The sequence below is a fragment of the Balaenoptera acutorostrata genome, chromosome 16 (assembly GCF_949987535.1).
Source record: "Balaenoptera acutorostrata chromosome 16, mBalAcu1.1, whole genome shotgun sequence".
Classification (NCBI taxonomy): Eukaryota; Metazoa; Chordata; class Mammalia; order Artiodactyla; family Balaenopteridae; genus Balaenoptera; species Balaenoptera acutorostrata.
In genome coordinates this window covers 14,791,162-14,818,353 of record NC_080079.1, presented here as the reverse complement: position 1 = coordinate 14,818,353, position 27,192 = coordinate 14,791,162, and the positions used below count along the sequence as shown (strand labels likewise).

Sequence of the window (27,192 nt, the reverse complement as noted above, 5' to 3'; positions counted from 1 at the left end):
CTAAAAAAATGTATGTACCTTAATTAAAAATACCTTATTGCTAAAAATGCCAAAACAATTGCAATAATGACATCAAAGATCACTGATCACAGAGCACCATAACAAATACAGCAATAATTTAAAAGTTTTAAATATTACAAGGATTACCAAAATGTGACACAGAGACACGAAGTGAGCAAATACTGTTGGAAAATGGTGCTAACAGACTTGCTCAATGCAGGGTTATCTCAAACCTTCAATTTGTACAAAACACAGTTTCTGCAAAGTGCAATAAAATGAAGTAAGTATTTAGAACAGGTTAATCTGTGTAACTGAGGGCGGTAAGTCTGACCAAAACAAATTTGACGAGTCCAAAGCCAGGTATCCTGAGGTGTTACTTAAAACCTCAGTCATATGAGCTTATAGAATAAAAGCATTTTAAGAAAAGCTACTTTTTCCCAGGCATTTAGGGGGAAAAGACATATTTTTTTAAATGACTAAATATCAGTAAGTTTGTTAATACTGCTAATGTTTTATGCAGAATAAAATCAATTAGAAAAACATGCTGCCCAAATCAGCCCTGGGATGACAAAGCAAGAGCACTGGAATGGTAATTTTCTGGAACAGTGACACAAAACAGATTTTTCCTCTTTCTGTTTTTAGAAAATTACCTTAGCCCTTCTTCTCCGGCAGCCTACTGGAGAGCACATCTGGAAAGCATCCTTCAGCAAATCAGAGCCTATGTTAAACATATTTTGCAGGGGGTGTATTCTTGCTTTGCTGTTTCCCACTTTGGACTGTACATTCTGGCTTCCCGAAGCAGAGGCCCAGTGTTTGCCAGGGGCAGGCTGTGAAGCTGGGGGGCTCGGGCTGCTCTTCAGAGAGATCAGGTCCTCCCGCTGCCTGGGAGCCTATGTGACCTCTCTGGAGCAACGGCCCTGGGGCAGGTTTGCACGCCCCAGGCACAGATGCTCAGAGCTCCACTGTGTTCCTCAGACCCTTAATGTGGGTCCCCACTCCTGGCGGGATGATGAAAGCCTCAGCCAACGATGTGCTTCTTGGTGACTTAGCCAGACCGCGGCCACATGTTGTTGGGAAATAGAGCCGTGAGGTCCAAGAAGCTCTCAAGACTTGCCTAATGCTTTATTTTCCTGGGACAGGAAGGCCCCTGTGACCAAGTCGAAATCAATGCCTGTTGCCCCCAAATCTCTGCTCAGCCTCATCCAGATTCTTAGGCCCATTTAACCAAATGCCCCACACCTGCGCCCCTCACCCTGGGGAGTCCCTGCTCATCTGGCTCCTTGGCAGCTCCCGGCCTAGCACGTGGGTCACAGGAGGCTGAGGTCACTGCCCTCTGAACTTGACCCACAGGAAGATGGAATGCAGGTGGGGCCACGCATCATTTTAGCCCATGTGTCCTGTTGGGGTCTATCTCTAAGGGTGAGGGCCCAGTGAAAGCAGGCTGCAGGGCAGAGATGCGATGCCTCCTTAGCCTTTCTGATCACATCAAACTGCAGCAGCCCTGCCCCACCCCCCCACCAAGGGAAGCCCAGGTCAGCATCAGATCAATCTCGGCATCCCTCAGGAAGTCACCTTGCATGAACACTGACAGCCATCAATCAACATCTGCAGAGCGGCTGACACAGCTTGACAACTAATCTCTACGTGGCAAATCTGGAAGTTGGCAACGGAATCCATCCCAACCTAGAAGAGGCTCTCTGCGGCCCCTGATTGGATGCCCCAGAGCTGCCCTTCAGCTGGGGCTCCTCCCTTCCCCTCCCTCAGCAAATTTCTCCAATGCACACACTGATGGCCACTCTCTAAGCAGACTGTACGTCATCATGGGAGCACAGACACATTGCGAACAACCCTATGCTTTGTGGCCAAGTCAAATAAGTTGTTTTATATTATCCATGCTACAGCACGTCTCTAGTGCAGAAAATGTAGCTTTGGTGGTACTTGCTTTTACAGGAAGAAACTGAGGGAGAAAAGAAATTGGGGGTTTTTCTGGATGATGAAATTATCATTAATCTCTCAGGTATCCAACAGCTGTCTGTGACAAAGATGCTAAAACTCTTTGAGTAAGTCGTATCCATTAAGTTTTCTATATTTCTGCAGGGAGTCTTTAGTAATCAGTTTTGTGACTTTTGGCCACAAGGAGAAAAAGAAATAGAAATCTAGATGTTCAGCCGATCTTTCGCCAGTAGAACCACACCTTAAAACTCCAGACCAACACGTTGTGAATTTACTTCATGTAGAACTGTGCAGGTACCTCCACCTTCAGGAGTGAATTACAGAAGTTGCCTTACATTCATCCTGAAATCTAAGAAGCTCTAAGTCAACTGCTCAGGTACCCAGGGCAGCAAAGGTCACCCACCATGCTTCCATTTACTTATGCCCACTCTTGCTTCAGAAAAAATTTTGAGATGAATTCGAATGTAGCTTTGATGCAACAGAATAAATGTAAAAATTAGCGAGGGTATTTGGGGCCAAAGAAAGATAAGACAGAGGTAGAGGTGCAGTCAGTACAAAATGCACACATACACCTGGCTAGATGAAAGCTAAGTACTTGGCTCTGTGCTTTCTAGAAACCACTGGGAAGAGGGGGGAAGTAACTAGTTCCACAATTCGTGATATACCGAAAATCAGAAACAAGATAGATGCTCAGAAGAAAATCTACTGTGGGGGGCCGAACAATGACGCACGAAGATGTGTACACTCTAGGCCCTGGAACCTGAGACCTAAGGCTATGTCACCTGACATGGTAATAGCACCTTTGCAGATGTGATGAAAGTTGTGGGCCTTGAGGGGGGTAGATTATCCTGCACTATCCAGGTGGGCCCAGTGTAATCCCAAAGGTCCTTAAAAGTGGAAGAGGGAGACAGATAAGGAGGTGAGAGTAATACAATGGGAGAAAGACTGGACCACCCTTTGCTGATTTGGAAGATGGAGGGAGGGGCCATGAGCCAAGGAATGAGGGCAAAAGACAATAAAGTATATTTGCCCCTAAAGCTTCTGGAAGGAACTCAGCCCTGCGGATGCCTTGAGTTCAGCTCAGTGGGATCAGGGCAGTACTCCTGACCTTCAGAACCGGAAGAGACTACGTCTGTGTGACTTAAAGCCACCGCGTTTGTAGTAATTTGTTACAGCAGCAACAGAAAATGAAAACACTATGAAACGGCAGTAAAGGTTTTGCAGATGGAATCTGAAAATGGGCCAGGACTTAAATTTCAATTCAACCACTTACTAACCATGACATTTTGGGCACGTACCTTAACTTTTCTGAAGCTTAATTTACTCTGGTAGAATGACAGGAAGTCCTTCCAAGGGTTCCTGAAGGATTACGTACGTGTACCTGGCACCTAGCACCTGTTTACAACTGTTCCAGATTCCTAGATGAGGACAGGGCTCATAGCACTGTTGCTTCCTGCTCTGCTCTGACCTTGAGACCTCTATGAAGCCCCAGGGTAGAGATGACCGCACTGGTATTTCCCTTAGAATCCATCTGCTAATAACTTGGCAGATGAAATGCTTTGTCCTGAGGTCACTAATTCACCTATTCAAGGTCTGTATGTGCTCGATAATCTCACGATTAACATCGGGCTTACACCTTCCATTAGGACCAAAGAGAGATTTCTCCTGTGAGTCCTCTACGTCTTTAAGCAGAGAAATGAGTTTTACAGGACAATGGACTCAAACCCACGGAAAAACAGGTCAAGGCAATTCTACAGGTCACTACATATGATCCCTATACGATGTCCTCTGCTGGCCTGGTTGGCATCAGGCCTGTGTCAATTTAAGGAGATGCTGTCTGCAGCCTCAGAAGCAAATATCAAACCATGATGTTTATAGCTAGAGAAACTGAACTCTAATGACTTCAGGGAAACACAGGTAAATTCTAGAAATTATCCCAAATGCTGCCTGGCCTCCTTCAGTCAAACCTTGCTTCTTCAAGGGTTCCCAGAAGATGAAAAATTAAAATTACACAGGCTCTCTTGACTTTACTAATTTGCAAAACTCCCCCCTTGTCCCTACCCCCAAAGGACAGCCCTGTGGTACCTGAGCCCCAAGCTTCAAGCTCTGCTCAGCCAAATATTAATTTATCTTCCACACATTGAAGAAGCCTAGTTGCTGTGCCCTGGGAGTGGGTGTGGGGATGGCAGAAGACACATGGATGTCTGAATGGTAACAGCCTGCACTTGCACAAACAGACTTTAAGCAGAAACATATGAAAAGAAGATCTCCTATTAATCCTTAATAGGGTTTCAGACTTCCTAAGGAAAATTATGTTCAATAGTAAATACACACTAGGTCATTTTTCTTCCAGGCAAGTTGTTTTAAGGTCAACAGAGACTTTGAGCTCGGCAAACAACTAGTCCCTAATATCTTCCTTCCTAGATGGGGCATTGCTCGGGAGACGGAATTGTGGTGTTACATGTCAAAAGAATAAATCACTTATTCCACTGCCATCAGATGATAATTCTCCCCTTTTTTCAGAAAATCCATATTCTTGGTAGTGATCCATTCTCATGTTTAACATCCTCTTGTCAACAACACCCTTCCACCCCGCTCCATACCCCACTGCACCCCGCCACCCCAGTTTCTACGTTTTACCTAAAGCTCTCAGCTGAATTTAAAACTACATTCCTCCTTTTTTTTCCCTGTAGGGCAGAGCAGCTGTTTTCCATGGTTCGCATAAGCCATTTTCTAATAAACTGTCCCCTCAACCACTCCACTCAAACAGGGCTTATTTTGACCCATTCACAGTGAACTCAAGGGTCTCCTCTGAGCCCTCCCACCAATCCCCTCCCTGGCTCTGAGCCCCATGCAGGGCGTGGCTTTGGCCTTTGGGCCCACACCTCCCCTCCATCACTCTCTTCTTCACATCTTCACTTTGATGATACACTGCTTGCACCATGAGAAGGTGAGCACCTGGGATTATGCCTGGCGTAAAGCAGATGTTCAGAAAATGTGCTGAATGAGTGAGTGAATAAATGAATGAATGAATCCAAGTGCGACACACTATGGCTCCAATCACCTAGAGACCAATACTCATCATGGACATCTTGGCGTTACAGTTGGGCACAGATGAGGAGAAACAGCAGCCCACGTCTAACTACTCCAGACACTGCACTAACAGCTATGTTCGTCTAGAGCTGGTCACTGTGCCTGACGCGTCATAAGCCTGGGTCACTTAATACCCGATAACCTGACCAGCCAGGTTAGTCTTATTTTACAGTGGAGGACCCTGGGGTTCAGAAAGGCCACCAGCCAGCCACAATCACGGAGCTGGTAAGAGTTAGAGCCAGATTTTGAAAAGAAAACCACAGACTCTCCAGCTCACACTCACCCCCACAGCAATGAAAGAATTGATGTTCCATCTTTTCATTTTAGTTCTTGGACATTTGCCGCCACTTTGCTGTGATCTGTGCACACAAGAAGCTGAAATCTGATTTAAGGGGATGTAAGTGATCTTTACTAGGCTCAATAAAGTGTAATGACAGAATCAGTGGGCATTCTTTTGGTTTAATAGTGCTTGCAGTTTAAAAACATAAAAAAAATAATATCTGTTGTTACTGTTCAGTAAGGCCCAAATGCAATCCTACGACACAGCCGTGTTCATCTTGGCCCAGGCTGTCCCTCACTGAGCATCCCACTTCCCCAGGCTGTGTACACCATCACCCCTCATCAAGAAGTGAGGGGGGCAAAAAGTGGGGCTCCCCAGGCCCACAGGGAGAAGCCAGCAGCCCCTCAAGCACCCTTTCCTGGCTGCAGGGACCACTCCTAAGGCTGGGCACAGGAGGCACCAGGCAGGGGCTGGCCTGGCCGGGATCATCTCCTCGGGTGCTTCCCACTGTGCCCGGCACCCATCGGCTCCGGGAAGGGCAGACACGCACGTGGGCCCCTTCCCGGAGCTGATGGGTGCCGAGCACAGTGGGAAAGGGAGTGAGCCCTGAAGTCAGACCGTGGGTTCCAATCCCAAGAGCCCCCGCTGCTGCTTCAGCTCTGCATTTCCCCAAGTATGAAACACAAGCACCAAGAGCAGGGCTGTGGGAGGATTAAGGCCCAGAACCCAGTGCCTGGCACAGAGCTCAGTGCTCAATGAAGGGCCGATATGAGTGCTGCCATTACTACTCTCAGGGTGCTTTCAACGCCGGCCCTATCTCTCCAATCACAGCCTTGTGAGGCAGGTAATGTCTCTCCTCCTTCACACGAAGGGACAGGTGTATGGGAAGCAAGTGCATTCTCCAGGACCCTCAGCCAAGGAGGGCCACAGCTTCAGCTGGGTTCTGGAGGCACCTGAGGCCAGCACACCCTGCCCCAGTGCGGACAAGGACACTAAGCCTGGCTCCCTCAAGAGGGCGCTCTCCCACGCGGCTTGGAATAGAGTCCCGTGGACAGGCAGTGTTTAGTGGCACCTCTTGTATACCCAGAAAACACCGCTTCCTGCTCTCTCTGAGCCTAGGGATGGTGGGGAGCAGCCCAGAGCGAGCCCCGGGCCTGAGGCTTGTGGAGTGGACTCGTAGGGGCGCCTCAGCATCCAGTCGCCCAGGACCAAGGGTGCTGATCTCCAACTCGGTCATCTAGCACCTAGCACAGTGTCTGGCGCACTGGGTTCAACAAGGACACCAACCTTCCAAGGACCAGGGTCACTAAGCACCTGCAATGCAAGATGCTGTGTGTGAAACAGTGGCTGTAGTGGGACAAGGACGAAGAAGGAGATACAGCCCCGTTGGGACACTGCATCTGACCCTCCCACCAGCTGCACCCACCACCTGCCCTCTCCTGTGACCAGCAATGAGCTAGGAGTGAAACAGCCTGCATATTTATTTGTGCAGGTCAAGGCTCACGGTGATCTTGGCTCACGGGATCATAGCACTTTGGAATCTTGAACATCCGTGTGTGGTTGAGTAACCCGTGTCATAGCCCCACCATAGGCGCTGCCCATCCCACGCTCCCTCCTGAAAACCAAAGATGCTTCCACTTGGAAAAAGTGACAAGAAGAGCAGAGTAAAGCATGTCAGCTTTCCTTATTTGAATAGCTCAGGTCAAAGATTGCTCCGAAGGTCATTTTAGAAGGAGGATTTCTATTCAAATAATTGCTCTAAAACACTGTTTTGCTTTGCATTTTTTTCCAGCATAACTCAGACAAATGAATTCCAATCTCAGGCCAAGCTCAGCCTATGGACGACAGGCTGTCTACTTCTTCTGCACACTGAGGGCAAGGTTCCGCCCTGCAGTGGGGCCGCTAAGTAGATACATGTTGGCCATAGCTCAGCAGCCTCTGTTTCTGAGGAGCTATCACCTGGGCAGACCTTCGAGTCCTTCACAGTGGATCCCACAGCCCTTCAAATAAAGCCCAACTTTAGTGCAGCCGAGAAACTGCCCAGGTGTTTTCTCCTCCCCTTCCCCAGCCTGGGCTATCAGTCACCTCAGTCACAGTGGTGAGGCCTCTCCGAGGTCCCCTGCTAAGTCTCAATGCCCCACAGGGCCCATCTGGCTGCTCACTCCTTCCCATCCTCAGCTTGCAGACCCCTAGAGCAGAGTGAGGCCCATCAGCCTAGGTCATCACCTGGTCAACACACCTTAAGGCAGCGGGTTTCCAAGTGTGGACCCCAGACCAGCAGCAGCAGCACTGGGAAAGATCTAGAAATGCAAATTATCCAGCCCCACCCCGGACCTCATAGATCAGAAACTGATCTTGACTGCCGGCTAAAGCTGGAGAACCACCGCCCTGGAGCAACGGCACCTGGGAGAAGTCCGGGACCCCCCTCCTGCAGGGGGTGTGCGCATACACTCCATGTGGACGCCCTGAGCCCTGCAAAGCACCCGGCACTCCAGTCCTGCTGAGCCAGTGAATGAACCAACCACCCACCAGAACGCTGAGCAGAAAACTTTCTCAAACCATATCTGTAGCTAAAAATGTTTCAGCTCGAATTTTTGAACTTGGAACATGGAAGAGGCATTTCCCATTTGCTTTGGTCTACTTCCACAGACAGGTTTTCTAGCATGACAATATCAAGATCCTTTGCTGGAGTGAACATCCACAGAGAGGTGACATTCTCTCTCCCCAGACCCCATCCTAAGAAGTTTAAGGCTGTTAGACGGAGCCAGCTAACCCTCCGATTGGAATTCCAACTGCTGGGTGCTCACAGAACTCTCCAACTGCCAGCTTCCCGGCATTTCCGATTCTAAGGGCTATCCCAGGCCCAAGGTCATTACAATCCTTTAGTTTCCGCCATGGCAAATGATGACGGAGTGGGGAGAGCAGAGAGGGGCTGCACCTGAGATGGCCCATGTTCCAAGGACCAGACGTTTACCTGTGACACTCTGACCAAGCCCCTACCACCGAGTCTTGGGCACAAAGTGCTTTTACAAGTCATTACAGAGTTCTGCCTGACTGAGCTGAATACGAGGCTGAAATGCTATGTCGAGCTAGAAACCAGAAGGAAGGTGTTGTCAGGAGGGCCTCTCTCAGGGCAGGAAACCAAGCTGAGCCAGATCCCCTTGCCACACAGGCCCAGAGTGACAGCCGATGGGAAGCTCAGCAGCTTTCTGGTTACTGGTACCCATTTCCAACTGGAAGGGCTATGGCCCCGGCTCCCATCCCCACCTCCCCCAGCCTCACCATCCTGACATACTGGAGTGAACACGTGGGCACGAGGCAGTCACACACACACCCAGACTGTCTTAGTTCCAGGAGACCACGGAGACGCTTGTGCACACACGTCTTCTAGCCCGAGATGATTCTGGTCCTAGTGCAGCAGTTCTCAAAGAGAGGTCTGGGGACCCTGGCAATCTCAGAGAGCCTTTTAGCGTTCTTGAAGTCAAAACTATCTTCCCAGCCATACTGAGTTCTGATTTATCTTTCTAACTCTCAGGCTCTCAAGAGAGTACCGTGGAGTTTTTCCAGAGGCCACGTGACGTGGGATACTGCAAAAGTCTGAATGCCGAAGCAGATAGAAGAATCAAGACGTCATCTGGTCCGACATTAGATTTGTAAAAGTGTAAAATGATGCCATGCTTCTCCCTAAATTTTTTTGTTCTGGAAAAGGTAATGATTTTTTAAAATAAAACTATGTTCTGTTATTTATGGTAACATGTAACGGGCATCTCGGTGTTATTTTTAAATGAAGTGATAAATACGTAAGCACTTCTTCAGCTTTGATTCCCAATATGGTAAGTATTAATAGACTTAGCCCACAGATGCAAAAGCCCTTTGGGATCCTCAGTAATTTTAACAATATAAAGGAGTTCTGAAACTGAAAGGTTTGAAAACTACTGTTCTAACGAGAAGTGAAATACTTTTGATGAGGGGCACTTAAGTCTTACTTTGACGAGATCCAAAGCCCTCTTACTTACAATTTTTGTTTTAAAATGAATAAATAAAGAGTTAAAAACAAAATCACCTCCAGTCTCCAATTCCACACACTCTGAGGAAGGTGATGTGGGTGGTTTTCAAGAGACGCACACACTGCACCCGAAGCAGGGGCACAGCGGACAGAAGCCAGGCTCTGCAGCCCTGCAGACCCTCCGGGCGTTCATTCCAGTGGCACCACTTGGGTGACTGCAGAAGTTGCTCAAGATTGCACCTCCTCACCCGTGAGCCGGGGACGAGGACGGCCCTCGCTTCCGGGGTCGTTGTGAAGTGCTTAGCACAGTACCCGGTGCGCTGCAAATGTCACATAAATGTTACCCTCTTCGTCATCATCTTCATCACCATCATGGTCATCCACAGCTTCCTGCAATAATGTCCCTGGCTCTGCAGATTCTGGGCCCCTGAGTCCTGTACAACGAGCCACCCTGCTCCTCCCCCCCCCCCTTGTGGCTTGCTTCCTAACAGGACGATCGGATGATTCATGGCACAGAACCACCCAGACGAGAGGAAGGTTCAGCCTCAGTGGCACTGAGTCACTGACTGCCCTTGGCTGGATGGCTCACATCACTGACTCAGACACAAGCACCTCGAAGGACCCTTTATTCACAGTTACTCTGGGTCACTGAAGCAGCACGTGTCCCATGAGGCTGCCAGGGGTGCCCCCACTGCCTATTCAGTTTAAACAATAGTGAATCTAGGACTCCAGGCCCAACAAACTCGTGGCCAGCTCCATCCACGTCTCAGTGGGTATCTTTGTATGCTGGTAATTGTTTATTCTAGACAGAAATGCTCTTGAGATGACACGTGGTCCAAACACCTCTGGACTTTGTCTACCACCGCCTCTGCCCCCCACTTTTCCCTAATGGTACCAACTGAAAAGATGGTGATGTACAAAGCTTAGCAACACAGCTTCACATAATGGAGTTGGAATTTCCACGTGCCGCTTAATGCTGTGGGTGCATAAAAGTGTAAAGCAGTAAAAATCTACCCCTTCCACCCACAAATCCTGCTTTAAAGGTCTCTGTCTGCTACTGGAGCAGGGATGGCGGGGGGATGCTGTATTTGGAATCATAAGCTTTCTTTGTCCTCTGTGATCAAAACTTGTGGAAAGTGTGAGGGAGAAAGAAAAACATATTTATTGAGTCTTTGCTTTGTTAGGTGGCAGGCTCTGTGCTGATGCCTTTGCAGAGATATCGCATTTAATCCTCACGGCTGCCCTGTGAAGATGGAGTCGTTACCTCCCTTTGTAGATGCAAAACTGAGGCCACAAGCTGCCCATGTTCTAGAACTATCATAACCAGGATGCAAGCCCAGGGTCGCCTCACTCACAAACACATTGACAGTCACTGGGGAAGGAAAAAAAAGTCCCAACTCCAGCTTGGTGTGGTACTTTTCACACTGATGGTTCTTTTAGATTCTTGTTTTTCTTGGATGTAAAATTTTCTGCGTAATTAATTGCTTTTGGAAATCACAGAGCAATTTCCCATTCACTGAGTTGGAAATGCCCCGTAGAAATGTAAGTGCCAACGTGACTGCAGGATATCTAACTTGGGGTGGTGCCTGAGTGGGGGTCTGGGGTTTCCTTGGGTGCAGCAGGACTCCAAGCCTGGCTGTGAGACCCGGGCTCTAATCATACACGACAGCCACCCGGTGATGGGGGGGGCAGATTTCCCTGCACAAAAATGAGACAGCTCTGGGTCACAGGCTATGGGAACTTATGTCAACTGCAAACCATGCATGATCAAAAGAAGTCTTGTGTCCTGCGGAGGCCGGGACAGGGAGGTAACAGCCTCAGCTTAAGGGGCCAGCATGCCAGCCAGCATGGGATGCCCTTGGACCCCAAAGGATGTTGGTCTGGATAAGGGGGCAGCCCTCTAGGAATACTGGGGTCTCCCTTTCCCCCACTCTTTGCTCCGTGGATAAAGCACATTTGAAAAAGAGAACGATATAAAATGGAGGCATCCCCTTCCCTTGAAAGAAAAAAAAGAGACTGTAAAATCTGTATGGTTGGGTTTCGGTCTAGACTTGAGCGGGGAGCTAGTTTACCCTGCCTAGGAACTTCATGGGTCCTAGTACGTGAAATGCTCACTGGGCAGAGCAGAAGGGTCCCCTTTGAAGAGGAACAAGCTGCACAAAGCAGCAGAGGGGATCAACTGGGGTCTTAGACAATGTGGCCTGAAATCTGGGTTCCAGAAACTCCCTTCAAGTCCCCACCTACTCCTACTTCAGCACATCTGGGAACAATTCCAGGCTTCTCACCCACCCACCCCCCCAACCCCTGCACGTTTTATCAGCACTGCATTCAAGATGCAATCCACAGAATGAAAGTTTTCCTATGATTAATGAAATGGCCAGAGGGCAAGGAGAAGGTAGGAAGGCAGGCAAACACCTGGATGACCCCACCCTGGTGACATAACCATGGGTTGTTAGAGCTGGTTGTCGCTCTGTGACAGCAGAGAATTCATCTCCCGTGAGATACACAGCCAGGTCCCTGGTATCTGCTGCCTGGGGGGACGTGAGGGTCAAGGACTCTAAACTCCAGTGACACTTCAGCAGAGAGTTTACGGAGTCCAAGCAACCAGGTTCGTGGGAACTCCTGGGTAACGGTCACATGACTTACACACCTAGGACCCTCAGGTCAGACAGACTGTGCTCAGTGAATGTGCCTGAGTAAATGACTGAGTTAATAATAAGAAGAAAACCAGTGTGGTCTGGAAAGATTTTTTTCCTGTTTGTAGAAATGACTCTTGCAATCAGTAAGCTGTCACAGAGAAACCACTCTATAAAAAGCAATGAATGCTCAAAAGGAAATTAAAGTAAGAACTTAATGACCACATATTACCTGAGTAGCTTTTTTTCTTTTTTAATGTTTTAAGTGATGCTAGGAGGCTGTGATGGACATTATGTCCTAACGCTCTGTGAAAACTGTCTTTAAAACTGATGCTGTCTTAGTTACTGAGCCATAAAGAGCGTCTAGACCCGAGGCTGGACGGGATTATCATTCTGCCTGTCTGGAACTAAAGGTAGTAAGGCTGAACGGTGTAAGAACATTGTATTCTTGTCATGAAAGACAATCATTTGGAAAGAATAACAGAAACCAGATTTTGGAGTTAGCAAGATCAGGCTGGTTCCCAGCTCCTCCACGTGGGCTGAGATCATGGGGCTCAGTGCCTCTCATCATTAAAACCCAGTAAACAGGTTGTTGCTCCCACATCTTCCTCAAATCCACAGCCCCGGGCCTCTGTCCCGTTTCTACCCCCGGTGGTCTCTCCCATGCCTCTCGTCCTTCCAGCCCAGCTCAGATGACAGCTTCTCCAGGAAGCCTTGCTGACCCTCCAGGCCAAGGCCAAGTTGGCTGCTCTTATCTCTGTCCTCCTGCAGCACTTTGTACCTTCCTGACCACAGACTCCCACACCAGGCTGTAATGACCATATGTGCACCTGCCTTCTCTTCTGCACGGCCGGTGAGGAGCCAGGTCTTTACTCCTGGCACAGTAACTGCAGACCAGCTGGTTGGATGGATGGATGGATGGATGGGTGGGTGGGTGGGTGGCTGGGTGGATGGATGAATGGATAGATTGGATGGTGGGTGGGTGGCTGGGTGGATGGATGAATGGATAGATTTCCTATGCGCTAACTCTATTCTCCTGGTCACCCCTCATCTGGTCCACTGCAAGCACATCCTATCTGGCCTCCTGGTCTCTCCCCACCCCAATCCTTGCCCCACACTGCCACCTGGGCACTCTCTGAGGTCCAGCTGATCATATCTCGCTTCCCCCGCCCCTTGTAGGGTAAAATCCAACACTTCAACATGGCACTGGAGGCCCTCAACCTCTTGCCTTTGTATCACACTAAGTTTTCTCCCTCTGGCTCCAGGACAGACCCCAGACCCACACTTCCCACTCCCTTCACTATGTCCTCCCAAAACTGAGTGCCTTCTTTCTGCTTGATGTTCCCTACTTCTCACCTGCTGAGGCCCAGTCTGAATATGGGTCCTGAGACCCTCCACTCTGACACCTCTTCCCCCAAAGAAATATGGGGCTCTCTTTGGGCTTTCTGGGCGGATACAATTCCATTCCTTTTCCCTCAGCTTTCATACTCAAAGGCAGTAAAAGACAGTTCTGATGTCAAGACTCCATCTGTCCACGTGGTTCTAATAACTGGTAGAATGTACAAATGTAAAGGAGTGTCTGAATCTCTCTGTCTCAGGGCCAAGAGTGGCCAGTGTGACTCTGGGGAGGACGTGGGCAGGTGAGGGAAGGGGTGAGGGGAAGGAAGTGGAGCCCCTGAGCTTGGGCAGCACCGGGAGGGGCTGGCTGGGGAGAGTGGGAATGCTGAGTAAATCTGGACAGGTGTTTTTTAGCAATAGGCTCCAGCAGGAACAGACAAATGGCTTCACACCCGTCCCTGCCAAAGGAGAGATAAGGAAAGAGATAGGAGGCAACAAGATAGAGCAAGTTGCAGCGGGTTCCCGCCTGATTCACAGCTCAGGTTACCCCTGTTGGCCAGGGATGCGGTGAGCTCAGACCCTGCTTAGCTGGTGCTGAGTGGATGCACAGGCTGGGGGTGGAGGTTTGGAAGATCCACTGGGAGGTGCGTTCCTCCCCCCATCCAGCACGTGCTGGAGGACGTCCGTGCTTTTTGCTTAATGAATCACCGTACACACACAGGAGCCCCCCACCTCACCAGGAGTCCAGGGGGCCTCCAGCCAAGAGATGCAGGGGGCCGGGGCGGGGCAGGCAGCTCGCGCAGGTGGGGCGCATTAAAAAACGAGCGATTCGGCACTCTGCATCGCTAAAGACACCCATGTAATCATTTGAAATGAAAACTGCTCAAATGAACTGGAAAATGTTCTACTTGTATTTTCTCATATTCCCAAACCTTTCTTTCCATGGTTCAGAAGTTTGCATTGTCTAATTGCTGATTTCCATTTGTGAATGAATCAGCGTAAAGTAAAATTGAGTGCCAAATTAATCTACCCTTCTAGTTTTAGGCATTAATTATCCTCTGAGCCATTTTCTCCTGCACTTTGCCACATGTCAAGACAGGCCCGGATACAGTGATGTAGAATCCAGTTTTCAACTCAGGAATGTAGCCCAAACAGCAGAGGATGTCCCAGATCTCTAAGAGCCACAGTTTACTGTGCAAAAGAGGACTGATTCCAAGCAAAGGAAATACATTCCTCACCTTTTAAAGGTGCACTAACACTGTCAGACCAAGTAAGTTACTGGAGAAGAAATTTGCTGCATGGTCTTGTGACATGTTTCCCCAGTTGCCCCAGTTAACAAATTAACAACAACATATTTCCTCTAAGTATAATAGGGTCAGCCTCAGTGTGGAAAATGCGGTGCTGGCTAGGGCAGAATTTTGAAAATTACATATGCTGTTCTTCTGGAGCTATACCAAGGGAGATCTTCTTGGCTATGCTAAAAAAAAAAACCACCCCAAAAAACCAAACAAACAAACAAAAAAGAAAACCAAAAAAACCCACCACCACCACCACCAAAAACAACAAAAAAAACAGGTCTCCAGGATACAATTATAGGATCCTTAGTCCCTGGGGAAAGGTAGAACCATAGGTACTCGGTCACTTGGTCAAAGCTACCACTCTTGGAAACAATGAGGATACACAGCCTGGGCACCGGGAAGAGCAAGTAAATCTTGGTGGAGGGGTGCCAGGGCAAAAAAGCCTTGGAGACAGAGGGCACAGAGGCCCTGATCCCTTCCCTTTTGAGGTTCAGCATTATCAGAATCTTTCCAAAAGGTATGAGGTACCCTTGACCAAGCACTGTTTAAGCCTTAAAAAAAGCAATATGGAACAACATGGATTGACCTGAAGGACATTATGTTAAGTGAAATAAAACAGTCACAGAAGGACAAATACTGCATGATTCCACTTTACATGAGGTATCTAAAATCATCAAACTCGTGGAAGCAAAGAACAGAATTGTAGCTGCCAGGAACTAGGGGGAGGTGTAAGCAGGTAGTTTCTTTTTCTTTTTTTAATTTTTATTGGAGTAGAGTTGATTTACAATAGTGTGTTAGTTTCAGGTGTACAGCAAATGAATCAGTTATACATGTACATATATCTACTCTTTTTTAGATTCTTTTCTCATACAGGCCATTACAGAGTATTGAGTAGAGTTCCCTGTGCTATACGGCAGGTTCTTATTAATTATCTATTTTATATATAGTAGTATGCATATGTCAGTCCCAATCTCCCAATTTATTCCTCCCCCCACCCTTATCCCCTGGTAAGGTAGTTTCTGATGAGTGGGAATAAAACTTCAGTTATACAAGATGAATAAGTTCTAGAGATCTACTGTACAATATTGTGCCTATAGATAATACCACATTGTGCACTTAAAAACCTGTTCAAAGAGTAGATTTCACGTTGTGTTCTTACCACAATAAAACAAGAAAAGAGAGAAAATGCAAATACAACACTCAAATCCATCTAGGACACACTGCCAGGAAAGGGAGAGTCTGAGATACTGTGTGCTCAAGTTGGAGGGCTGGCTCTGGCGGGAACCCCTTAGGACCCAGCCCCCAGGGCAAAATGTCACGCTTTGGGAAATAGTGGCTGCACGCTGAGTATGAACTAAGAGTTGTTACTCTGCACCCAAGATGCAGCACCTCTGCTGCAGGTGCAGAAGACCAAGAAGGGCACAGTCACCAAACCACAAAGCAACCTCTGGGCTGTCCACAACAGCGACACCGTGTGGCAGCAGCTAAACCCACAGGTCAGGCAGGCTGGCCAGTAGCCTCGGGCTCCCTCTTTTCCTGGCACTGGAAGCAGAACAGGTTTTGGAAAATAACTATAATTCTTAGATGAAAACAGGAGGGGGCATGCTCAAGAGGAAGATGCCAGCCCTTTTGGTAATGAAGAACAGCAGAGGCGCCTGAGTGATTAATTAGAAAAATTAAAGAGCTATGAACATATTTGTAGCATCCTGAGCCAGAGCCCAAGTGCTGAGCTTAGTGTGGATGTCAGAATTTGAGGGAAAGGAGGAGAGGCACAAGTTTAAATTTTGTATATATAACCACTTGCATCGGGAATAAAGGAATATGCTTCCTTTAGGACCAAACCCCATCCTGACATCCTTCCAGGCACTAAGGAAAGCAACCGGAGGACAACTAGCATGGGAGACACTGTGCTTCAGGGGAAGAACTGGAGGCTCTGAATTTCATCACAGCCTTCTAATAACACCTCCGCGTTTGCTTTTCTGCAGACGAGCTTGGAGGCCTAAACAGTCAAGCTCTCGCCTCTCCCCAACCACCCCAAGAGGAAAGAAACCTGTCAGCTTCCCTAAAAGGGAAAAGGAGGAAAGAAAACAAAGTCAAAAGGAAAAGCTAAAGTTGCATCTCCTCTGTTTGAAGGCACAACGCAGGAGAGACAGGTTTTGCACAGAGGCACCGCTGGACTCTGGGGAAGGAAACCTGTGTGCTTCGAGCTGGAAAACATTAAGTGCAGGGAGGTTTTAATGAGCTGCAGCAGCTCTTTGACAGTCCCTGATGTTGAGATGGCAATGGAGCATTTGAAATGTGAGCTTTCAAAGAATATGCTTTTTAGGAAGCGATTTTCCCTCTTGCTATCCCTTCGCTTTGGGGATATTCAAATTGGGCCTTTAGTCATCCCATTGGGGGTACCTCCATTCCTCCAAATGGGTCTGGGTCAGAGCAGCTTTAACACGAAACCCTGCCGAAGCCCCAGCTGCTGCTCTACGTAGTAGCAACTACAAGGGCTTCACCGAGACGGATTGAGAAGAGATGCAATAAAAGGCATAAAATTAAAGACAAGATTAATAAAACCTGATGTAAGAAAACACCGCTAGCCTACCTAGCAGCTTAAATTACATTTACCACATCTGACAGGGAGGGGGTAATCATGAGTAATAAGTTCAGGCTCTGGAAAGAAATTAGGGGATAAATAACTTAAGGACAGGTAACACCAGGGGAAGTCACCGATTCACCTTCCCAGAGAAGACTCGAGACGGTATAAAACCCACCAATCACACGGAGGCAAATTTCACTTGGGAGGGCCCTAGAGAGTCTAGGATCTGGATTCCCAATCATCCCAGGGCCAGGAATCTGGCAGCAGCACAGAGACTGCTTCTGGTTGCAGCTTCCAGCCCAGCCCGACCTCACCCCACCACCTGGTGGCCGCTGTCACCACAGCCCGACCCTGGTGTGTCCAGGCGCAGTCAGTCATTAGGTGAGGGCTGTCCTATTGTCCCCCGTTCCTTTCTGCCCCATCAGCTGAGGCCACACTATGCTACTTGGGCTGCCTCAACACAACCAGTTCCTGGAACCAGTCTGGTCCCCAAACAGGACCCAAACCATCCCATTATCTGCAGATTCCTCCTGCCACCTCCTCGGAACACCCCAAGTTCCCAAACTTCCAGCTATTTCTCACCACAGCTTAGCAGGGAAGCAATCTGATTCGACGGATTCACACCAACTCTCCAAGGATTCTCTCTTTTTGGAGGGCAGGCCAGGTAATGCAAATGGACCCCTCACGGTGGGCTTGGAGCCTGCACAGGAGGTGTCAGGAGCCTCCTCTGGACCTCACGTGCAAGACAGACCTCGTGAGAAGAGCAGGAAAGGCTCCATCACCACGCTCTCTCCGCCTGCCAGCCATGGACCAGCGGACGGAGGGCTCACGCACTACTCCATTCCCTCCCTGACAGCAGCCTCCCATCTCCAGGCTTCCTGGCTTGGACCCATCAGCGAACAGGATAATGTCTCCTGTAGAGACAGGGAGGGGCTGTCTGGCTTCAAGCCAAGGAAGACCCTGGAAAGTCCTGCTTTTAGCAGAGGGATTCCTCTGCTCAAAGACTAAAGGGGCAGAGGAACTTGGGTTCTTTAGAGGACAGGTCTTCAGATTCTCTGTTCCCTGACATCCTAACGCCAGGCTAAGCTCCCACAGCTTCTCCCTTGGTCCTGTCCTCACCACATTCATCTCGAGCAGGGGGTTCTTAGAGTTCCCTGGCTGATTGGCTTCCCCCGGTTATAGCTGCGAGGAGGTCCTGCCTCTTCCTCAGGATCCTTAGAGCACAGTGATCCCTGATGCTAGCCCTCAGTTAAGAGGGTCTCAGTGGAAGAGGGGCGTGAAGGTGAGGAAGAGTCTTTGGAGAAGTTGCATTGCCTGAGCACCTGACTCCTCCCAAGACAAGCTCGGCCATCTGAGTTCTTCCTCAGATAGCTTCCAACTTGGAAAAAAAGGGAGGGATATTACTCCCAGAAAGTCTTCAGCATGAGGGAGTTCTACAGATAACAAGGACTTTTATTTTTCTTTGGTCACTATTAGAGCTAGTCTAAGGAAAGAATGGGACTCCATTCTATCAGAATAAAACTTAAACTGACAAAACTCAGCTTACCAGAATCCTCAAACTACAGACAGTTTTTTCCCTGCCCTCTGCTCTTTAGAAACGGGAAACTTACAAGAAAACAAACACAAAGTCACACCCTCACCTACTTGCCCACCCATGAACATTTATCAAGTGCATAGGATTTTGTCAGCGATGGCATTTGAAGATTCCTGGCTCTATCCTGGGGGCAAAGTACAGGTGTTGTCCGATGATGTCCCGCCTGCATCTCTAACTCAACATCCATCCCGTGCTCTGAATGCAGCACCAACTTTGCCTCCGGCTGCAAAGAGTCAAGTCTCTGCTTACCAAAATCTACTTGCTTCGATCAGCAATGAATTCAACCCAAAGTTCTGGAAGGACTCACATCAAATTGTTGACAGTGATGGTTGGGAGCAAGTAGAAGCAGAGAGAAGCAGAACCTTCCTTTTCCCTCTACTAATTCTATATTGCTTTTTTGCTTTTTTTTTTTTAAAAAAAGAAACACATTGAATATATTCATGGAGTCCTTCAAACATTAAAATAAATTAATAAATGGCCAAAAAGGAAAAGGAAGTGACTCTTTTCAACAACACAGCCAGGTTTCGATGGGGGCTGAGATCCGGAAGCATGGAAGGCATCTACTCTCAGCCACGTCGTCAACTGAATGGCCCAGAACAGACCCAGGCATTCTGGAAGTTCTCCTCTCCGGGGCTGGACACAGCTCCATCCCTCCCTCTCGCTGCTCTCTTCCAGTTTTCTGACCTTGATGACAAGAGTTCCCGTATTTCCAGCACCTGCTACCCCACTTACTTAACGCTTTTGACCCCTGGCAGCTCTCAGGTCTAACAGAGGGGGCACATGCCTTCAAGCTCACCTGGGCTCAGGTGACCCTCTGCGCTTACGAAGTCCTACTGACCTCATTCCAGCACCTCTCAAAGCTTTCCTCAGGTTAAAGACGGGAACCTTCCTCAGCACAAAAGGCTGATCAGCTGCTGAAGAACCTCGTGCTGGAAGCAGAGGTCAGGTTTTGGCCCATCCATCCCAATGACTCCCCTCCCCCACCCCCCTGCAGAAATTCAGAAAATAGAAGCCTGGCCACTGAAGCAGCATAAAGGTTCTCTCCACCACCTCCTTAATCACCAGGCTGCCGGCACGCGCTTACCTGCAGATGTAATTCGTCTTGCAGGAGTCCTGCAAATTCAAGCAGTTGGGCTTCTCCCTCTCCTCGTAGGAGCACACCGGCACGATGGTCTGCCGTCTCCGCTCGGTGCAGGCGATGTCCCGGCAGGAGCAGAAGAGCATCCCGTAGCTGTGCTTGGCCGGGACCTTGTCGAAGAACTGCCGGAGGGCCTTGTGGCACTTGCGCCGGTTGCAGACATCATTGGACATGCTGGTGGTGCACGGTGTGATGTAGGCAGACCTGTACTTCTTACAGGTGTCGTCCAGGTTGCAGGCCTTGGCGGCGTCCAGGCAGTTGTTCCCTTTCGGGATATGCTCCACTGCAAAAGGAGAGAAAGGCAGCGTGATCACAGGGCTGGGTCCTGGGGCTGCTCTGCTTTCACTGAGATCTGGCCATTCACCTGGCAGTGCTGGCAGCTCTGATCAACTCTGTACAGTCTTGAAGCTAATAACTTAATGAGTTCATGACAATGAGAAAGTATCAGGGGCACAAAGGCTGGGAGCCCACGGCAGCACACAAGCTCCTAGCATTGTCTCAGATGTATAATTAGGAGGTATTGAGTAAGGCCAAAGGAGCTCAGGCACCTGCCCGACTACATATAAACAAGGCAACAGGAGAACAAGTTTCCAGCTCCTAGTTGGTAAATTGAAATTAGGATAAAAGAAAAAAGCAACAAATTATATACTTGTTTATTATATAATATATAAAATGATATGCTGAATGTAAGTATAATTGCCATGCAATCCTCCAGGAATATAATTATGTAATAAATGCACATAGTACATGTTAATTACTATATGATTACAGAGTAATTGCATGGTTATTTGAGCCCAGAAGACAAAATATTATGCTAGCTCTCTAAACAGGAAGAAGCAACTACATCGAAGCTGTATTTAAGTTCTAGCTCACAGGCCACTGGAAGAAAACCAGAATAAATTACATAAAAATTTGCAAACCTCAATTACCATTTAACTTACCGCATAGAAAATTTGGGATCTATGAGTACTGAGGTTGCAGATTAGAAAAATTCAGTTAGTATTTTGGATAGAATTTCAATGGGCTTACAAACCATACGCCTTAGGAATCTCACAAAACATATGTTGCCTTCTGTCCAAGCCCTCTGTGCTCATGCTGTCAGAGAAACCAGTGCCGTCCACTGCCAGGCTGCCCGCTGAGAGGCCTGGAGAGAAAGCACGGAAGAGGCAGGGCTCACTGGGGTGGCTGGGTGGGCTGGCTGGGCCAAGTCTAATGGGCAAAGTTAAAAGATGAATGGACAAGGGAAATTAAGCTCATTTCCCATAATATAGGTCTTACCAAGTGAGGCGAAGGGATGGAAAAACCTCCTAGAGCCAAGTTATGAGATGGCCCATGGGAAATTGATAATTAGGTGTAGCAGGGACCCTCCGGAGACAGCAAGAAGGCAGCAGACAAGCACCACACAATCGTGGGATTCAATCCCCAGCAAGTTCCTGCTCAGGCCCCAGCCCCTTCATGGGTTCTGCAATCCCCTTTCATTCTCTTTATGCGCCCAGTTGATGGGGACCATGAAGGCATTTGAGAATTAGCAAGAGAGGAGACAGAGTCTAGCTGGGTTGGGTGGGACCAAAAGACAGGGCAGTGCATTTAGTATCTAAAAGGCACATGGGATATTCAGCCTTAAATAAAAGAAGGAGACCTGCCATGGGCAACAACATGGATGAGCCTTGAGGACATTATGCTAAGTGAGATAAGCCAGTCCCAGTAGGACAAATACTGTATGGTTCCACGTATATGAGGTATCTAAAACTCTCAAACTCACAGAAGCAGAGAGTTGAATGGTAGTTGCCAGAGGCTGAGGTGAGGGGGAAACGGGGAGTTGTTATTCAGGAGGTATAAAGTTTCAGTGATGCAAGATGAATAAGTTCGAGAGATGGGCTGTACAACATCACACCTACACTTAACAATACTGTACTGTGCACTTAAAAATCTGTTAAGTGGCATTATTTCACTCTTTTGGATGGCTGAGTCATATTCCATTGTATATATAAACCACATCTTCTTTATCCATTCATCTGTCGATGGACATTTAGGTTGTTTCCACGTCTTGGCTATTGTAAACAGTGCTGCTACGAACATAGGGGTGCATGTATTTTTTCGAATTATAGTTCTGTCTGGGTATATGCCCAGGAGTGGGATCGCTGGATCATATGGCAGCTCTATTTTTAGTTTTTTGAAGAACCTCCATACTGTTTTCCATAGTGGCTGCACCAATTTACATTCCCACCAACAGGTGTAAGAGGCTTCCCTTTTCTCCACACCCTCTCCAGCATTTGTTATTCATAGACTTTTTAACGATGGCCATTCTGTCTGGTACGAGGTGGTACCTCATTGTATAGTTCCGATTTGCATTTCTCTAATAATTAGCCATGTTGAGCACCTTTTTATGTGCCTCTTGGCCATCTGTATGTCTTCTTTGGGGAAATGCCTATTTAGGTCTTCTGCCCATTGGGACCTAGAGATTATCATACTAAGCGAACTAAGTCAGAAAGAGAAAGACAAATACCATATGATATCACTTATATGTGGAATCTAAAATATAATGCAAATCAACATATCTACAAAACAAAATCAGACTCACAGATATAGAGAACAGATTTGTGGTTGCCAAGGGGGAGTGGGGGTAGGGGAGAGAAGAAATGGGAGTTTGGGATTAGCAGATGCAAACTATTATCATATAGGATGGATAAACAACAAGGTCCTCCTGTACAGCACAGGGAACTATATTCAGTATCCTGTGACAAACCATGGTGGAGAAGAATATGGAAAAGAATGTATATATGTGTAAGGCTGAGTCACTTTTCCATACAGAGGAAATTGACACAACATTGTAAATCAACTATACTTCAATAAAATTAAAAAAGAAACCTGTTAAGAATGTAGATCTCATGTTAAATGTTCTACTAAAATAAAATAAAATTTTATACAAGAAAAGAAGAACAGACACAACAAGTTCAACATTTCAGGAAATGAAAAACTCTCCCTGGTCTACTGATGGTATGCCTTGCTTTAAGAAAACCCAATATGCTGGAATCACAAAGATATACCCTGGCACCGTAAGCAGTATTTTATGATGCCCCAGGTGCGTGTTTCTGCCTGTGACATCTGAATTCAACAGTTTAATGGGGAAGGCAATAAACAAGACATTCAGCCCTTCTTAGTGAGCAGTGCAGGAAGCCAGCAGCTGCACGTACATCCTGCTGGTTTAACAAGCACACCTGCTGCATTTTCTCCATCATGATTTTCCCAAAGTGGCTTCTCTCTTGCTCCTCTGTTTTCACACTCAGGCACTTCAGGACTCAAGGAGTAAAATATTCACCATGTGCCCTGACAGATCACCAGGGCCTCCACCAGGCTTTGGTGACACTTCTAGCATTTTCCTCTTTTGAGACTTTCTAATGATGTGCTGTTGGGCCCACTGGCAACAGTGATTGATATTCCTGAAGGTCTACAGCTAGCTAGGAGATTTCTAAATTATGCATTTTGGGATGATAATCTAAAAGAAATTAATATGACCAAATTCTGGATCATCTGGATTAGGCCCTTAAGGCTGGATATCGGAACACAATTTCACTTGCATTGGTGTTCAATGGTACCTTATGATCTCTGGCTAAAAAGAAAAGAATAGAGGCACACAGGTTGACTTAGTACTTAAATGACGTAGCCAGGGATATATGAACAAACGGTTCATGTAAGTTCAAATGGAGAAAAATGACAGAAAAATTAAGTCACCACATGGCACCCAGTAATGTAGGCCTGTCAAACTCAAAAGAACTCATGCTGAAACAGAGAACCACAGCCTGACTGTAAGCACCAATTTAGTTTCAGCAAAACAATATCATTCCTCATATTAAATTTGTTATTAATTTGTATTTCATTGTTTTAAATGTTTTGTTCATATCTAATTGGTGTGTGTTGCCTTTATAATTGTATAAAAGCAAAGAAGAAGAGCTGATAGTTTTATGTTTATAAACTTCAAATAAAATTATAATAAAAATAAACTTAACACATGAGGTCCAGAAAATTTATTTCTCTCTGAAAGTTCTCCATATAATACACAAGTTTTAAAAAATTGGCCTGGAAAAAAGCTCCTTGACATGGGTCTTGGCAATGATTTTTTTTGGATATGACACAAGCAATAACAACAAAAAATAAACAAGTAGAATTACGTCAAACTAGAAAGCTTCTGCACAGCAAAGCAAACCATCGACAGAATGAAAAGGTGACTTACGGAATGGAAGAAAATATTTGCAAGTCATGTTCTGATAAGGGGTTTATTTCCAAAATATATAAAGAACTCATACAATTCAATAGTAAAAGTAGCAGTAATAATAATAACCTAAGTAAAAAAATGGGCAAAGGACCTGAAGAGACATTTTACCGAAGAAGGTATATGAAAGGCCAACAGGTACATGAAAAGATGCTGATCGGTAGGGAAATGCAAATCAAACCACAATGAGATATCATTTCAGGCCTGTTAGAACAACTGTCATCAAAAGAGATAATAAATGCTGGTGAGATGGTGGAGAAAAGGGAATCCTTGTGCACAGCTGCTGGGATTGTAAATTGGTACAGTCACTATAGAAAACAATATGGAGGTTCCTCAAAAAATTAAAAACAGAGCTACCATATGATCCAGCAATTCCACACCTGGGTATATATACAAAGGAAACAAAATCACTTTATCAAAGAAATATCTGCACTCCCATGTTCGTTAAAGTATTATTTACAATAGCCAAGTATTCACCAAGGAATAAAGCAGACAAAGAAAATGTGGTATATATTTTTCAATGGAACACTATTCAGCCATAAAAGGAAGGAAATACTGACGTTTGCAACAACATGGATGGACTCGGAGGGCATTACGCTAAGTAAAGTAAGTCAGACAGAGAAAGACAAATACTGTATGATCTTACTTATATGTGAAACCCAAAAAAACAAAAATAAAAAACAAACTCATAGAAAAAAAGGCTCATATTTGTGGTTATCGGAGGCAAGGGGAGAGGGTGGGGGAACTGGATGAAGGTAGTTAAAAGGTACAAACTTCCAGTTATAAGATAATTAAGTACTAGGGATGTAATGTACAATATATAACTATAGTTAACACTGCTGTATGATATATTTGAAAATTGCTGAGAGAGTAAACCCTAAAAGTTCTCATCACAAGGAAAAATACATTTTTTTCTTCTTTTTTTGTATCTATATAAGATGATGGATGTAAACTTATCGTGGTAATCATTTCAAAATATATGTAAGTCAAGTCATTATGCTGTATGCCTTAAACTTATACACTGCTATATGTCAATTATATCTCAAGAAAACTGGAAGAAAAAAAATTGGCCTAGTGTATGCCTGCTTTGTTAAATAATGTTTACTTCCTTTTCAAAGTTGTTAAAACTACATAAAATACGAATTAATTGTTTTCCTCTTGGTATTATCAAAAAAGAAAAGCAACATTTCAAAGGAAAAGTTTTGCATGAAGTGGGAATAGGGTGAACGACTTAATGTCCAAGCCAATTGCTCAGAGTTCACTCCATTTAGCACCTGGTGGGCCTCAGCCTCACTTTGAGCTGATTCTGTTTTCATCAATAAATGACACTGGCAGAGCACCATCTCTTTATCATTATTTCAGAGCCTGTGACAAATTCCAGAATGCACAACCTGGCACATTCAGAGAGGCAAGAAACTACAAATTGATTTCCAGATTACAGGTAAATGTGTGACTTCCTTTTTGCTCATGATTCTCACTCACACAAAACATTCCCATAATCCTTCCCAACTTGATATACGAGGCCAGTATTACCCAAATAGCAGAATATGATTAAGAAAAAAGAAGAAAATTACAGACTAATATTCCTTACAAATATAGATTCAAAAAGTTTAGTAAATAGGATTTAGCAATATGTTAAAAGGATAATGTACCACGACCAATTAACGTTTATCCCAAAATGCAAGGTTGGTTTAATATTTAAAAATCAATGTAGTTCACCATATTAACAGACAGGAAGAGAACCATATGACTATTTTAACAGACAAAGAAAACGTATTCAACAAGTTTCAAAACTCATTCCATAATAAAAAAATGCTTAGCAATCTAAGAATAGTAGAGAACCTTCTTAATCTGATAAAGAGAACCTATGAAAAATGTATAGCTAAAACCATATTTAACAGTGAAATACTGATTCTTTCCTGCCTAAAATCAGGAACAAAGAAAGGATGCCCATTCTTATCACCTATAGTCAACACTGTACTGGAGGTTGTAGCCATTGCAATAAAGCAATGTAAAAGGTATTGGAAAGGAAGGCATCTCTACTTATAAATGACTTAGAAAATCCTAAAGAATCTACAAAATAACTACTAGAACTAAGAAGTGAATTTATCAAAATCAAAGGACATAAAGTTAATATACAAAAATCAATTGTATTTTTATAAGCTATCGGCAAAAATACTAGAAAACAAAATTAAAAGCACAATTCCATTTATAACAGCACCAAAAAAGGGGCACTTAGCAACGAGTTTAACTCAATATTTGCAAGATCTCTACACTGAAAACTAAAAAGAACTGCTGAGAAAATTAAAGAAGATGTAAGTAAATGGAAATATATACCATGTTCACAGATCAGAGGACTCAGTATTGTTAACATGTCAGTTATCTCCAAATCATAATGTGTTCTGGAATTGGCAAGCAGATCCTAAAATTTATATGGAAGTGCAAAGGACACAGCATAGTCAAAGCAACTGAAAATGAATAACAAAATTGAAGGACTTTACACTGACCTCAAGATTTACCATAAAGCTAGTTATCAAGACAGTGTGGTACAGCATAGGCACAGACAAGTGAGATAATGGAACAGAAAACAAAACTCAGATTAAATATACCCACATATCTGATTTTTTTACAAAGTCACTAAAGAAATACAACACAGAAAGAAATCTTTTCAACAAATGGTTCTAGAATAATTGAAAATCAATGTAAAAAACAAAAAACAACAGAAACACTTCAATCCCTACTTCACACCATGTATAAAAAGTAATACAAGATGGATCACAGACTTAAACATAAAAGCTGAAATCACAAAGTTTTCAGAGGAAAACAAGATAATCTTAGAAGCAGGCAAAGGTTTCTTAGAGAGGACCACAGAAAGCAACAACATTAAAAAAAATGGTAAGTTAGATTTCATCAAAGCTAAAAACTCATCAAAAAACAATTCTTAAGAAATGAAGAAAAACAGACAAAACACAGATGAGAAGAAAATATTTGTAAAACAT

General features: G+C 45.7%; 1 protein-coding gene across 2 annotated transcripts in view; it reads right to left on the bottom strand.

Annotated features, from left to right (window-relative positions):
- GFRA1 (GDNF family receptor alpha 1) overlaps window positions 1-27,192 on the bottom strand; it is a 229,018-nt gene that overhangs the window by 60,655 nt on the left and 141,171 nt on the right. For both annotated transcript variants that reach the window (XM_007173146.2, XM_007173147.2), the window contains one exon: window positions 19,870-20,206. In XM_007173146.2, coding sequence (XP_007173208.2) covers window positions 19,870-20,206 — 337 coding nt within the window. The remainder of the gene's footprint in view (window positions 1-19,869; window positions 20,207-27,192) is intronic.